This window comes from Zalophus californianus, chromosome 10 (genome assembly GCF_009762305.2).
Source record: "Zalophus californianus isolate mZalCal1 chromosome 10, mZalCal1.pri.v2, whole genome shotgun sequence".
NCBI classification, from domain to species: Eukaryota; Metazoa; Chordata; class Mammalia; order Carnivora; family Otariidae; genus Zalophus; species Zalophus californianus.
The window spans coordinates 53,317,742-53,332,831 of NC_045604.1; the positions used below are offsets into that span (position 1 = coordinate 53,317,742).

At 36.7% G+C, this 15,090-nt stretch overlaps 1 protein-coding gene across 1 annotated transcript in view; it reads left to right on the top strand.

The window, feature by feature from the left end:
• Positions 1-15,090, top strand: part of ANKRD45 (ankyrin repeat domain 45) — a 49,991-nt gene that overhangs the window by 8,497 nt on the left and 26,404 nt on the right. Inside the window, exon 2 of the mRNA XM_027613887.2 lies at positions 966-1,320. Coding sequence (XP_027469688.1) covers positions 981-1,320 — 340 coding nt within the window. The 5' untranslated portion in view covers positions 966-980. The remainder of the gene's footprint in view (positions 1-965; positions 1,321-15,090) is intronic.

Consider the following 15,090-nt stretch of genomic DNA (forward strand, 5'->3'; position numbering starts at 1 on the left):
GGAATTACACAAGGGTATGAATACCAGGAGACAGGGTGAGAGTCACTGGGAGCCCTGTTAGAAGTTGCCTTCCACATGGTATCACTATAATTTATTCATTTTAACTACTATATACTATTTTGTGTTACTACACTACAGTTTATGCTCCTGTTCTTGGGTTTTGTTCTCCTGCCCAGGATTTTTGCTGTTATGAACAGTGATGCTACAAACATTCTTATACATATGGAGGGGACTATGCTACTCTGCTCTGAATCATTACCAATTTAATATGTGTTCTGCTAGACTGAGCACAACGAATTCCTTGATTAATTGTCCCTGGAATTAATCTCATCCCTTCTGAACTCCCATAGCATACTTCATGTCTTATGATATTTAGCACTTGTTACCTTTTATCACACTTATTTTGTGCATGTCATATTTTCTCCCTTAAAATAATAAGTCGTTGAGGGCAGGAAATAAATTTGATTCTTCTCTGTAATTTACATAGTGCCTACATAGCACTTAGTACATTAGTAAGCTTTCAGTAAGCATCACTGAATGAATAATTCTGTCTAAATGTCAGTGCCTGAGTTTTAAAGTTTTAATCTGGCTCCAGTAATCCCTCCGTATTTCTGACTTTTCCCCAACACGAACCCTTGTTTAGGCAGGTGAATCTCTTTAGCATTCTCTTTCAATCTTTTCCTAATGAATCTAGCCACACTGATCTGTTTCTTCTTCTGTTCCTGTTGAATTTATTGTTTATATCACACATTCAGCATTTTAGTATATATTCAGGCAGTGTGCTGATTTATAGTAGTTGCACAATAAACTTTATTGATTGCATGGATGAAGTAAGTGTCTTATAAATATTTTCAACGAGTTAAGTATTTTTATGCCATCTATATTGTCAGTTGACTGATGAAATAAGCAGATAAACAAATACTGATTTGTTTGAGTAGATTACTATTACTTTTTCTTGGCTTCAGGTATTTTGGGAGTTAATGGAGCCAGAAGGACCTCCAGAATCAGAGAGTTCAGAAAAATCAGTATTTTTCTCACAGCAAGAAGATGATAAAGAAGAAGATGAAGAAGCAAAAGAACCAGAGGAAACAGCCACTCTTAATCCTCTCTTACAACCTGCTCTCACAGGGGATGTAGAAGGTTTGCAGAAGATATTTGAGGATCCTGAGAACCCTCATCATGAACAGGCCATGCAGCTCCTCTTGGAAGAAGACATTGTTGGGAGAAATTTGTTGTATGCAGCTTGCATGGCTGGGCAAAGTCATGTGATTAGAGCTTTGGCAAAATATGGTGTGAATCTGAATGAAAAAACCACCAGAGGTATTTTGTCTTTTTTCTCTCATTGATATTATTTATGACTACCTAAAGATGCTATGTACCATCACTAAAGTTGGATAGATTTGATGTGCCTGCTTTATATTTTGCATATGTTATATATGTACACATATATATGAATGTGTGAGCATGTGTATACATGTTGATATAGTATAGCATAGTATTAAGTACACAGACTTAACTCTGTTTTTTTTTTTTTGAGAGAGAGCCTGCATATGCATGTGTGAGTGGGGGTGGGGAGAGGGGCAGAGGGAGAGAGAGAATCTTTTTTTAATTTAAATTCAATTTAATTAACACACTATATTATTAGTTTCAGAAGTAGAATTTAGTGATTCATCAGTTGCATGTAACACCCAGTGCTCATTATATCACATGCCCTCCTTAACGTCCATCACCCAGTTACCCCATTCCCCCACCCACCTGCCCTCCAGCAACCCTGTTTGTTTCCTAGAGTTAAGAGTCTCTTATGCTTTGCCTCCCTCTCTGTTTTCATCTAATTTTATTTTTCCTTCCCTTCCCCTATGTTCCTCTGTTTTGTTTCCTAAAATCCACCTAAGAGTGAAATCATATGGTATTTGTCTTTCTCTGATTTATTTCACTTAGCATAATACCTTCTAGTTCCATCCACGTTGTTGCAAATGGCAAGATTTCGTTCTTTTTGGTGGCTGAGTTATATTCCACTGTGTATAAATCTATATATACACACATTCAGCATTATACTTTGCTGAATTCCTGTGTCAGTTCTAGCAATTATTTGCTGGAATCTTTTGGGTTTTCTACATAGGGTATCATGTTGTCTGCTAAGAGTGAAAGTTTGACTTCTTTGCCAGTTTGGATGCCTTTTATTTCTTTTTGTTGTTGAATTGCTGAGGCTAGGACTTCTAGTACCATGATGAACGGTAGTGGTGAGAGTGGACATCCCTGTCATGTTCCTGACCTTGGGGGAAAAAACTCTCAGTTTTTCCCTATTGAGGATGATATTCACTGTGGGTTTTTCATATATGGCTTTTATGATATTGAGGTATGTTCCCTCTATCCCTACGCTGTGGAGAGTTTTTCTGAAAAAAGTATGCTGTATTTTGTCAAATGGTTTTTCCTGCATCTTTTGAGAGGATCATATGGTTCTTGTCCTTTCTTTTATTAATGTGGTGTATCACATTGATTGATTCACAGATGTTGAACCACCCTTGCAGCCCAGGAATAAATCCCACTTGGTCGTGGTGAATAATCCTTTTAATGTTTTTTTAGCTAATATCTTGGTGAGAATTTTTGCATTCATGTTCATCAGGAATATTGTTCTGTAATTCTCCTTTTTGGTGTGGTCGTTATCTGGTTTTGGGATCAAAGTAATGCTAGCCTCATAGAATGAGTTTGGAAGTTTTCCTTCCATTTCTATTTTTTGAAACAGTTTCAGAATAGGAATTAATTCTTTCAGTGTTTAGTAGAATTCGCCTGGGAAGCCATCCAGCCTTGGACTCCTGTTTTTTGGGAGATTTTTGATTACTGATTCAATTTCTTTGTTGGTTATGGGTCTGTTCAGGTTTTCTATTTCTTCCTGTTTCAGTTTTGGTAGTTGATATGTTTCTAGGAATGCATCCATTTTTCCAGATTACCTAATTTGTTGGCATATGATTGCTTATAATATTCTCTTATAATTGTTTGTATTTCTTGGTGTTGGTTGTGATCTCTCCTCTTTCATTCATGATTTTATTTATTTGGGTCCTTTCTCTCTTCTTTTTGATAAGTCTGGCTAAGAATTTATTGCTCTTTTTTTTTAAGATTTTATTTATTTGAGAGAAAGAGAGACAGAGACAGAGACAGAGCATGAACAAGCGGGGAGGAGGCAGAGGGAGAGGGAGAAGCAGGCTCCCTTCTGAGCAGGGACTCCAATGCAAGGCTCAATCCCAGGACCGTGGGATCATGATCTGAGCTGAAGCAGATGCCTAACTGACTGAGCCACCCAGGCGCCCTGGATTTATTGATCTTATTAATTCTTTCGAAGAACCAGATCCTAGTTTCGTTGATCTGTTCTATTGTTTTTATTTCTATATCATTGATTTCTGCCCTAATCTTTATTATTTCTCTTCTCTTGCTGGATTTAGGCTTTATTTGCTGTTCTTTTTCCAGATCTGGGTGTAATGTTAGGTTGTGTATTTGAGACTTTTCTTATTTTTTGAGAAAGACCTATATTGCAATATACTTCTCTCTGAGGACCATCTTTGTTACATCCCAAAGATTCTGAACTGTCATGTTTTCATTTTCATTTGCCCCCATGGATCCTGGTTAACTCATTTATTCTTTAGTAGGATGCTCTTTAATCTCTATGTATTTGTGGTCCTTCCAAATTTTTCTTATGGTTGACTTCAAGTTTTAAAGTATTGTGGTCTGAAAATTTGCATGTTATAATCTCAATCTTTTTATACTGGTTGAGACCTGATTTGTGACTCAGTATGTGATCTATTCTGGACAATGTTCCATGTGCCCTTGAGAAGAATGTGTATTCTACTGCTTTAGGATGAAATGCTCTGAATATATATAACAGAATATATCTTTTAAGTCCATCTGGTCCAGTGTGTCATTCAAAGCCCTTGTTTCCTGGTTGATCTTCTGCTTAGATGATCTGTCCATTGCTCAGAGTGGGGTGTTGAAGTCCCCTACTATTATTGTATTATCAATGAATTTCTTTAATTTTGTTATTAATTGGTTTATATATTTGGCTGCTCCCAAGTTAGGGGCATAAATATTTACAATTGTTAGATCTTCTTGTTAGATAGACACTTTTATTATGATATAGTGTCCTTCTTATGACAGTCTTTGGCTTAAAATCTAGTTTGTCTGATATAAGGATGGCTATTCCAGCTTTCTTTTGATGTCCATTGACATGATAAATGGTTTCTCTACCCCCTCACTTTCAACTTGGAGCTGTCTTTGGGTCTAACATGAGTCTCTTGTAAGCAGCATATAAGATGGGTCTTTTTTTATTAATCCATTCTGATACCGTATATCTTTTGATTGGAACATTTACTCCATTTACATTCAGAATAATTATTGAAAGATATGAAGTTAGTGCCATTGTGTTACCTGTAAAGTCACTGTTCCTGTAGATTGTCTGTGTTCCTTTCTGGTCTTTGTTAATTTTGGCTCTCCCTCCACTGAAAGGACCCCACTTTATTATTTCTTGCAGGGCTGGTTTAATGTTCACAAATTCCTTTAGTTTTTGTTTGGTCCTGGAACCTCTTTATCTCTCTTTCTATTCTGAATGACAACCTTGTTGGATAAAGAATTCTGGGCTGCACATTTTCCAGTTTTAGCACATTGAATATGGTCATGTCATTCCTTTCTAGCCTGCCAGGTCCTTGAGCAGGGGTCTCCTGCCAGCTTATGTTTCTACCCTTGTAGGTTAAGGACCTCTTGTTCCGAGCTGCTTTCAGGATATTCTCTTTGAGATGCATGAATGCAAGCTTTACTATTATACATCAAGGTTTTGACATATTTTTATTGATTTTGAGGGGGGGTTCTCTGTACCTCCTGGACTTGAATGCCTGTTTCCTTCCCCAGATTAGGGAAGTTCTCAGCTATAATTTGTTCAAATAAACCTTCTGTCACTTGGAGAGAGAGAACCTTAAGCAGGCTCCACACTCAGCACAGAGCCCACTGCTGGGTTCGATCTCACAACCCTGAGATCATGACCTGAGCCGAAATTAAGAGTCAGATGCTTAACCAGCTGAGCCACTCAGGCACCCTCACAGACTTCACTCTTAATTAGCTGTATGACTTGGCAAGTTACCTAACCTTTTGTGCTTCTGTTTCTTCATCTGAAAAATGGGAATAATAGTTGTTTTTTCCTTAAAGGATGTAAGGATTAAATAAGATAGTAAATATAAATATCTTATCACAGTAGTTGGCACATAGTAAGCTGATATACAGTAATTGCTTAATAATAATATTGTTATCTCTTTCCTTTGAAGATTTTTTTAGTTTTGCAATCATGATCTAATTAGCTCTTTTTATTCGGTCACTTTTTTTTTTCAGATTGCAAATATATTGCATCGTCATTTTAGAAAATAAAAGAAAAAAATGACCTCCAGCAAATAGGGAATATACATTTTCTTCATGTTCACATGGAATATTTAAAAAAATTGATCACAAGTAAGTCCATAAAGTCTCAACAAATATCAAAGGATCTACAGCATGTAGTCTTTGTTCTCTGACCACAATATAATAAGATTAGAAAATAGTAACAAAAAGATAACTGAAAATCCTGTATAATTTTGGAAACAAAAGCACACTTTCAATCATCTCTGGGTCAGAAAACATACACTAGAACTTATGAAATATTTAAGTGACAACAGGATCACTCTATGTCAGACCTGTGGAATAAAACTAAAATTTAAGGTGTCTGGGTGGCTCAGATGGTTAAGGTGCCTGGGTGGCTCAGATGGTTAAGGCGCCTGGGTGGCTCAGATGGTTAAGCATCTGCCTTCGGCTCAGGTCATGATCTCAGGATCCTGGGATCGAGTCCCACATGTGGCTCCTTGCTCAGCGAGGAGCCTGCTTCTCCCTCTGCCTGCCACTCCCCCTGCTTGTACTCTCCCTCCCTCTCTCTCTGGCAAATAAATAAATAAAAAATCTTTAAAAATATTCTAGTTTAACACATATATTAGAATATAAGAAACATTGAAAATTATGAGCAAGGCATTTAACTCAAGGAGTTAGAAAAAAAGAACAGGGTATAGCAAGCAAAACAGTATTTGCTTTATGGGAGTCTCAGAGGCAAAGGGAGAGGAAGGGGCAACAGAACTGATTAAAAAAATAATGGTTGAAAACTCCCCAAATCTAAGTAATTGAAAGAAAGTAGAAGAAAAATAGGAAAAAAGTAGAAGTGAAGTAATGACATTGAAAATAAAGAAACAAAAGAGAGGATCAACAAACCAAAATCTAATTTAGTGAAAAAGACAGAATTGATAAACCTCTGATAATATTTGTTAATTTTTGATATTTGATAATATCAGAGAGGTAGAGAGCATAAATAATAATTACATTGTGAAAGATGGAGCATACACATAGGAAAAACTAAGACTTAAAAAATCATTACATCGGGCACCTGGGTGGCTCAGTTGGTTGAGCACCTGCCTTCAGCTCACGTCATGATCCTGAAGTCCCAGGATCGAGTCTCGCATTGGGCTCCCTGCTCAGCAGGGAGTCTGCTCTCTCTCTGACCCTCTCCCCTCTCATGCTCTCTTTCACCCTTTCTCTCTCAAATAAATAAATAAAACTCTTAAAAAAAAATCATTACATCCATCGACTGATGAATGGATAAAGATGATGTGGGGTTTGTGTGTGTGTGTGTGTGTGTGTGTGTGTGTGTGTGTGTGTGTGTGTGTATAAAATGGAATATTACTCAGCCACCAAAAAGGATGAAATCTTGCCATTTGCAATGATGTGAATGGAGCTAGATGTATTATGCTAGTAAAAGTCAGAGAAAGACAAATACCATATGATTTCACTCATGTGGAATTTAAGAAACAAAACAGATGAACAAATGGGAAGGGGGGAGAAAGAGAGAGAGAGGGAAACAAACCATAAGAGACTCTTAACCACAGAGAACAAACTGAGGGTTGCTGGAGGGAGGTGAGTGGGGGATGGGCTAGATGGGTGATGGGTATTAAGGAGTGCACTTGTTGTAATGAGCACTGGGTATTATATGTAAGTGATGAATCACTGAATTCCACTCCTGAAACCAACATTACGCTATATGTTAACTAGAATTTAAATAAAAATTTGAAGAAAAAAATCATTAGAAAATATTATAAATAATTTTATGACAAGACATTTGAAAACTTAAATGAAATGGACAATTTTCTTATAAAGTATAAATTACCAAAATTAATTCAAGAAAAAACCAGAAATCTTGACTAGATCAATGGTTATTTTGAAAAAATGAGTAAGTAATAAAAATAGACCTCTTTCCCCCACCCCCACCTAACTCTGGGCTTAGACATTTTAAAAGGTAGGATTTACTGCACTTTTAGGGAAAAGGTAATCTCTGTCTTATACAATGTTCAGAGAATTGAAAAAGAGAGTTGGAAAACTGCTTAATGGCCGTAGTAGAAAGAAAAATTATAGGCCAATCTCACTTAATAACAAAGATGCAAACATCTTAAATAAAATATTAACAGGGTGCCTGGGTGGCTCAGTTGGTTAAGCGACTGCCTTCGGCTCAGGTCATGATCCTGGAGTCCCGGGATCGAGTCCCGCATCGGGCTCCCTTCTCAGCGGGGAGTCTGCTTCTCCCTCTGACTCTCCTCCCTCTCATGCTGTCTCTCATTCTCTCTCTCTCAAATAAATAAAATCTTTAAAAAAAAATAAAATATTAACAAATTGAATCTAGATTATGTATTACAAAATGTAATGTACTGGGTTGGGTTTAGTCCATTAATGAGAGGCTGCTTTTTAACATTAGAAAAAAATATTAGTATAATTCACTACATTAAAGGACTGAATGAACAAAACCACGTGATAATTTCAAAAGATGTAGGAAGTCTTTTGAAAAAAATGTTGCACTCATCCATGATGAATGCTCTTAGGGAAATAGAAATAGAAGAAACCTTCCTTAATTTTAAGGCTCTCTATCAAAAACCTGAAGCAAACTTACTTAGTAATTGAATCTTTCTTTCTTTCTTCTTTCTTTCTTTCTTTCTTTTTTTCTTTTCTTTCAAGTAGGGCGTGAAGCCCATTGTGGGGCTTGAACTCACAACCCTGAGATCAAGACCTGAGCTGAGATCAAGAGTCAGACGCTTAACCGTCAGCCACCCAGGCACCTCAGTATTGAATCAGTAGAAGCATTCTTTAAAGTCAGAAACAAGGGGCACCTGGGTGGCTCAGTCAGTTAAGCATCTGCCTTTGGCTCAGGTCTATGATACAGCAGTCCTGGGATGGAGCCCTGTGTAGGGTTACCTGCTCCCTGCTCATTAGGAAGTCCTTCTCCCTCTCCTCCCTGGTTGTGTTCTCTTTCACCATCTCTGTCTCTCAAATAAGTAAAATCTTTCAAAAAATAAAGTCAGAAACAAGACTATGATATTCACTGTCATGGCTTTTTTTAAAATAAGATTTTATTTATTTATTTGTCAGAGAGCGAGCGAGCACAAGCAGGGGGAGTGGCAGGCAGAGGGAGAAGCAGGCTCCCCGCTGAGCAAGGAGCCCCACATGGGACTCGATCTCAGGACCCTGGGATCATGACCTGAGCTGAAGGCAGACACTTAACCAACTGAGCCACCCAGGCACCCTTATCATGGCTTTTATTTATTTATTTATCTATCTATCTATTTATTTATTTATTTATAGAGAAAGAGACAGCAAGAGAAGGAATACAAGCAGGGGGAGTGGGAGAGGGAGAGCAGTCTCCCTGCTGAGCAGGGAGCCCGATGCGGGGCTCAGTCCCAGGACCCTGGGATCATGACCTGAGCCGAAGACAGACACTTAACGACTGAGCCACCCAGGCGCCCCTATCCTGGCTTTTATTAATGACTAGAGTGGCAGTCCTAGCAAGTGCAGTAAGATAAGAAAAATAAATAAGAGACATAACACAGTATGTGCTGGAGCTGGCTTTTACCAGCTCTTGTCAGCTGATTGTTAAAATTTCAGGGGTTTTGTAAATTGGTTGACATCACACTGGTAGGTTGAAGTTGGCCATGTTAGGAGTATATATCGTGGAAACTGCTAATGGTACAAATCAGGGATTTCTCTCCAGAGAACTAGTGGTAAACATTTACCAGCAAACTGCTGGGTTTAAGAATTTGAGTGGAAGAAATAAAACTCTCATTGTTCATAGGGATATAGATTTAAGTCCAAGGGAATCTACTATTAGTACTAATAGAATTTAATTTAGCAAGAATATGGACATAAGATCAGTACCCCAGGTAAGTAGCTTCCTATATACCATCAACAATCAGGGAAGGTAATAAAAATACAAATCTTATTCACAGCAAAACCATACAGAAATTAGGACTAAATCTGACAAAAGAATTGCAAGACATTTATGGCAAAAAGTTTAAAACCTTATTGAGTTACATCAAAGAAGACCCAAATTGTGTACATGTTTTACACAGTGAGATTAAATATCATAAAGATGGCAATTTAAATCCAAATTAATTTATCAATTTGTTATATCACATTAGGTTTTTTTAAAAATACAAACTGAGAAGCTGACCCTAAATTTCAGTGGGGAAATGATGAAATATTTAATATGTGGAAAACAGTGATTATTAATCTGGAAAAAAAGTTAAATTAGATACCTATATTGTACCATGCACAAAAATCAATTACAGGTTTATGCAAGATATGAATGTGAAAAGAAAAAGCTTCAAACTTTGTGAAAGATAGAGGAGGATTGTTATATTCTTGAGATGTTACTCAATATCTTAAAACAAGAAGTAATAGCAAAACCATTAAAAGAAAAGATATATATGTTTTGTATATATATAAATTTAAAATTATATACAAAAGATACTATAAACAAAGTGACAAGGTAACACACAGACTACAAGAGGATGCTTGTAATATCTTTTCAACCCACAAAGGATATATCTGCTTAAGACCATCTACTAATCAATAAGAATAATTGAACCCAATAGAAAAATAGAAAAAGGATAGGGACAAGCAGTTAATTCATGGAAAAGAAATGCTCATGGCCAATAAGTATATAAAATGTCAACTTCACTATTAAAAATGCAAATTTAAACAATGAGCTATCACTAACACTATCACTACTCACTTGTTAGATTGATAATTTTAATGTCTGTGTATAGTGTAAGAAAGTGGTCCAGTTTTCATTCTTTTGCATGTTGCTGTCCAGTTTTCCTAGAACCATTTGTTGAAAAGACTGTCTTTTCTCCTTGAATATTCATTCCTGTGCTGTCAAAAAAGTAATTGACCATATAGTATGGGTTCCATTGGTCTATGTGTCTATTTTTGTGCCAGTACCATACTGTTTTGATCACTACAGCTTTGTAATATAACCTGAACTCCAGAATTGTGATACCTCCAGCTTTGCTTTTCTTTTTCAAGGTTGCTTTGGCTATTTGGGGTCTTTCATGGTTCCATACAAATTTTAGGGTTGGTTGTTCTAGCTCTGTGAAAAATGCTATTGGTATTTTGATAGGGATTGCATTAAATGTGTAGATCACTTTGGGTAATATAGACATTTTAACACTATTTGTTCTTCTAATCCATGAGCATGGAATGTTTTCCCATTTCTTTGTGTTTCATTTTCATCTCTTTCATCAATGTTTTATAGTTTTCAGAGTACTGGTCTTTCACCTCTTTGGTTAGGTTTATTCCTAGGTATTTTACAGTTTTTGGTACAATTGCAAATGGGATTGATTCCTTCATTTCTTTTTCTGCTGTTTCATTATTGGTGTATAGATATGCTACAAATTTCTGTATGTTGTTTTTGTGTCCTGTGACTTTATGGAATTTGTGTATCAGTTCTAGCAATTTTTTTGGTGGAGTCTTTTGGGTTTTCTATATAGAGTATCATGTCATCTGCAAATAGTGAAAGTTTGGCTTCTTTTGTGCCAATTTGGATGCCTTCCATTTCTTTTTGTTGTCTGATTGCTGTGGCTAGGATTTCCAGTAATATGTTGAATAACAGTGGTGAAAATAAACATCCCTGTCTTGTTCCTGACCATAGAGGAAAAGCTCTGTTTTTTTCCCATTGAGAATGATATTAGTTGTGGGTTTTTCATATATGGACTTTATTATTCAGGCCTTATTCATCTTATAACTGAAAGTTTGTACCCTTTGACCAGCCTCTTCCTATTTTCTCCACCTCTCAGTCTCTGGCAAGCACTGTTCTACTCTATTTCTATGAGATCAACTTTTTTTTTTCTTTTTTTCTTTTTGTTTTTAGATTCCACATATATGTGATACTGTGCAGTATTTGGGTTTCTCTGTCTTACTTCACTTAACATAGTGTCCTTCAGGTTCATCCAAGTTGTTGCAATGGCAGGATTTCCTTCTTTTTTTTTTTTTTTTTAGGATTTCCTTCTTTTTTAAAAGGCTGAATAATATTCATTGTGTGTGCATATGTGAACATTGATGATGTATTGGAGCATAAGAAGTCATTGGCCTCAAATTAAAAGACTTTTAGTTGAAGGACTGCAGTATAGATGTCTCTATAAAGTAAGAAGATGTATGCCATTTATTTGTGGATGATACTCAGAAGTGGAAAGGAAAGAAAATGGTTTTCAAGGTGATTGATGAATCATGTTTGCTTTCACAATTTCCTTTCTTATTAAATACTGGAGAATTGGACACTTAATCCAAAAGGAGGAGAATGAAACAGTTCTGATAGTCTCAGCTCTCTGTTCTCTTGACTTCTGGTCTATTGGGAAGTGCCTTGTTTTCTTCTTGAGCCAAGGATAGGTCTCTGCAGTTGGCAGTTTATTGATGATGGAACCTCCTCTGGTTCTGGCAGGGCTCTGGTCACTAAACCTGACCATACTCAAACAAGTGTGACCAGAACTAATTACCATTTTAAAATTTGTCTCCCCATGCAATCAGCAAACATTTATTAAGGGTGGTGGAATAGCCAGACCTTGTGCTGGGAACTGGGAATAGAAAGCTGAATGAATTCAGCCTTGGACAAGTTTACAGTTTAGCAGAAAACAGCTATGTAAATAATCACTATATCATGGAATAAAGTATGAAATAGCTTAGAGGGGAGATAAGTCAACTTTACCTGGAAGTATTGGACATGGTCAGGGAAGGTTTTATAGAGGAGGCAATATTTCTATTGAATCCTGAAGAATGACCAAGAGTTCAGACAGATGAGAGTTGAGGGATAGGGCATGGCAGACAGTATAGTAATCGCAGTGTCCGATTTTAGTGTCACAATATTGCTCATATTCTGGTATACTTGCTCACTATTTTAGGTAACTGAAATACTGGTCTTTTTGTAGGTCTAATAGTTTTATTTGTTTTTCAAAAATGAAATCTGAGTCACTTATGGATTGAGAAAAATAGTAATGATTTAATTGCTCTATGTATACAAAAAGTCAAACTGGTCTACAAATTTAGATGGTCTACATTGTGGTTTTGCAAAATTTCTGTTATAAGAATAATTCGAGTCCAAAAACTTCCCAACTAAGTAAAATGTGAATCTCATGGTTTTGAAATTGATCAGAAAACTGAAATGGAATCTCTGTATATGAAAAGACTAAAAAAGACAAATATGAACCAGCAAAGTTTTCTCTGTGGAAAAAAATTACAGCTTACTCTTTTTTTTTTTTAAATTTAGAGAGAGAGAAAGAGCGAGGGGGGCGCAGAGGGAGAGAGAGAATCTTAAGCAAGCTCCATGATGTGGGGCTTGATCTCACAACTCCAAGATCTGAGCCAAATCAAGTGTTGGACGCTTAACCAACTCTGCCACCCAGGTGCCCCTACAGCTTACTTTTAATAAAAAGATTTCAGTGTTTGCAAAAAAGCAAAAAACTGTTCAGAGATCTCCCTCTTTTCAAATTAGAAGTGAGATAATTTGAAGGAAAATACTTGGTGTTGGGATGTCTGGGTGGCTCAGTCTGTTAAGTGCCTGACTTCGGCTCAGGTCATGATCTTGGAATCCAGGGATCCAGCCCCGCCTCAGACTCCCCACTCAGTGGGGAGTCTGCTTCTTCCTCTGTCCCTCACTCTGCTCTCATGCTCTCTCTCTCAAATAGATAAATAAAATCTTAAAAAAAAGAAAGAAAATACTTGATGTTAGTTTATAACCACTTCTAACTAATGTTGAGTGAGAAAAACTTCAGTAGCTAAAAAAATTTGTACAAAAATATCTTGGTGATACCATTGACACACTTAGAAAAATCAAATGTTTCATTTGAAATTTTCATGACTAATTACATTTCTTTATTTTTATAGTGTTTGTTTTTTTATCCTTAATTTTTGTTAGCTTTTTAAAAAAGATTTTAATTTATTTGTCAGAGAGAGAGAGCACAAGCAGGGGGAGTGGCCGACAGAGGGAGAAGCAGGCTCCCCACTGAGCAAGGAACCCGATGCGGGACTGGATCCCAGGACCCTGGGATCATGACCCAAGCTGAAGGCAGATGCTTAACCAACTGAGCCACCGAGGAGTCCTAATTTTTGTTCGTTTTATCTGACAATTTATATTGCTAGTAGAATGAAAATATATACTTAACATTTCTATTTCATACTTAATGCTTTTTTGATATCTTATGTTTATACATTTTCATAATGTATTAACATTAAAATGTATTAAATAGTTTCACTAATTAAAAAAGTGAATTCTGTACTCCATTTTATAAAATACTAGTATTAATACTAAGTAAACATTAAATTTATACTGGAATTATTTTATTCCATTACTGTGATTATTTCAGGTAGAAAAACCCCCAGCATATGCAAAGTTGCAGAGGCATGGAACATGATTAGGGAATTCAAAGAATCTGGTACTGGCGTGGTAGGTGGGTTGTGAGAAATATTCTAGATAGGTGAGTATTTTGCTCCATGGCCTATTATTTGTTTTTGACTCATCATCCCTGTTTTTGGACTTTGACCTCACCATATACCTTTATTAACGTATAGCAACCTTGAGAAAAGTACTTACCTTCACTGTGCTTTTGTGTTCTTACCTATAAATGAGAACAAGCTAGTGCCTACTTCATAGGATGGTAACGAGTTCATAGCTGTGAAGCACATAGAACATTGCCTACATAGAGGAAAAGATTCCTTTTCCTGTCTGATCTTTTGCCTCCTAGGAATTACCTGCTTAGTTGACTCGCTCTGTATTTAGTAACCAGTAAGTCCTCCACAAAGAGAGTATTTTTTCTCTCAGAATTAACCCCAGTCCTTCCCAGTTCCATTTAGGGTACCTTTCTTCCTACTGGGATTTCTAACGTGTGGCCCTCTGTATCCCTCTCCTGGGTTCCAATGCTCATTGCTAACATTGTGGGAGGACTTTAGGAAAATCTCTTTCTCTTCTGGATGTTTTTGAAATCATCTTATTTGTTTTTCTTCTTCTGGGAAGGCAATGGGGTTAATGTATTACAAGGATCTGTGTGTTTCTTTCTAGAAAACAGACCATCCCAACAAGGGGAAAAATATGTAAAGTTGTTTTAAAAACATGTAATTTTTTTGTTAAAAGCCTCTGTTTAGAAATCTTGTTTTCTTGTTTTTAAGCTATGTATATTAAATAGGAAAAAAAAATTAGATGTTACCAGTGGCATTTAACTTCAGCCTTGAGAAAAGCAATGTAAGGAGCCAGAACATCTCATTTGGAATGGCCTCTGGCTCATGTGAGCAGCATCTTGTCTGTAGACAGTGTCTCCCTCCGCAGCAAATCAGGGGCCCTAGACCTTTTGGCTGATTGATGACTTCCATCTTCAGGCAGAAGGCAAGAACAACGAGGGTGGTATCAGGGTATTTCTCTCTTTTTTTTTGTAGAGGATAAAGGCACAATGAAATTCTTGGGCTAGTCTCTATCTTTTCATTTTTGAAATTTCTCATTTGTTGTGATATTAAGAAAAAAAGAAGTTGGGCCATGAAGGAGCGGTAATTCCAATTTTGGCAGATCCTGGAGTAGATCACTTGATGTTCCTTTTGATTCCCTTACTAACTCTTCAGGTTATGATATCCTCAAGACAAAGGTAGTTTACAACTTGATGTAAAACAGACGTGGGATTGTGGGAATGTGGCAAGTAGGGAGCCAGGGAGAGGTTTCTGGAAGGAAGTAGAGGAATC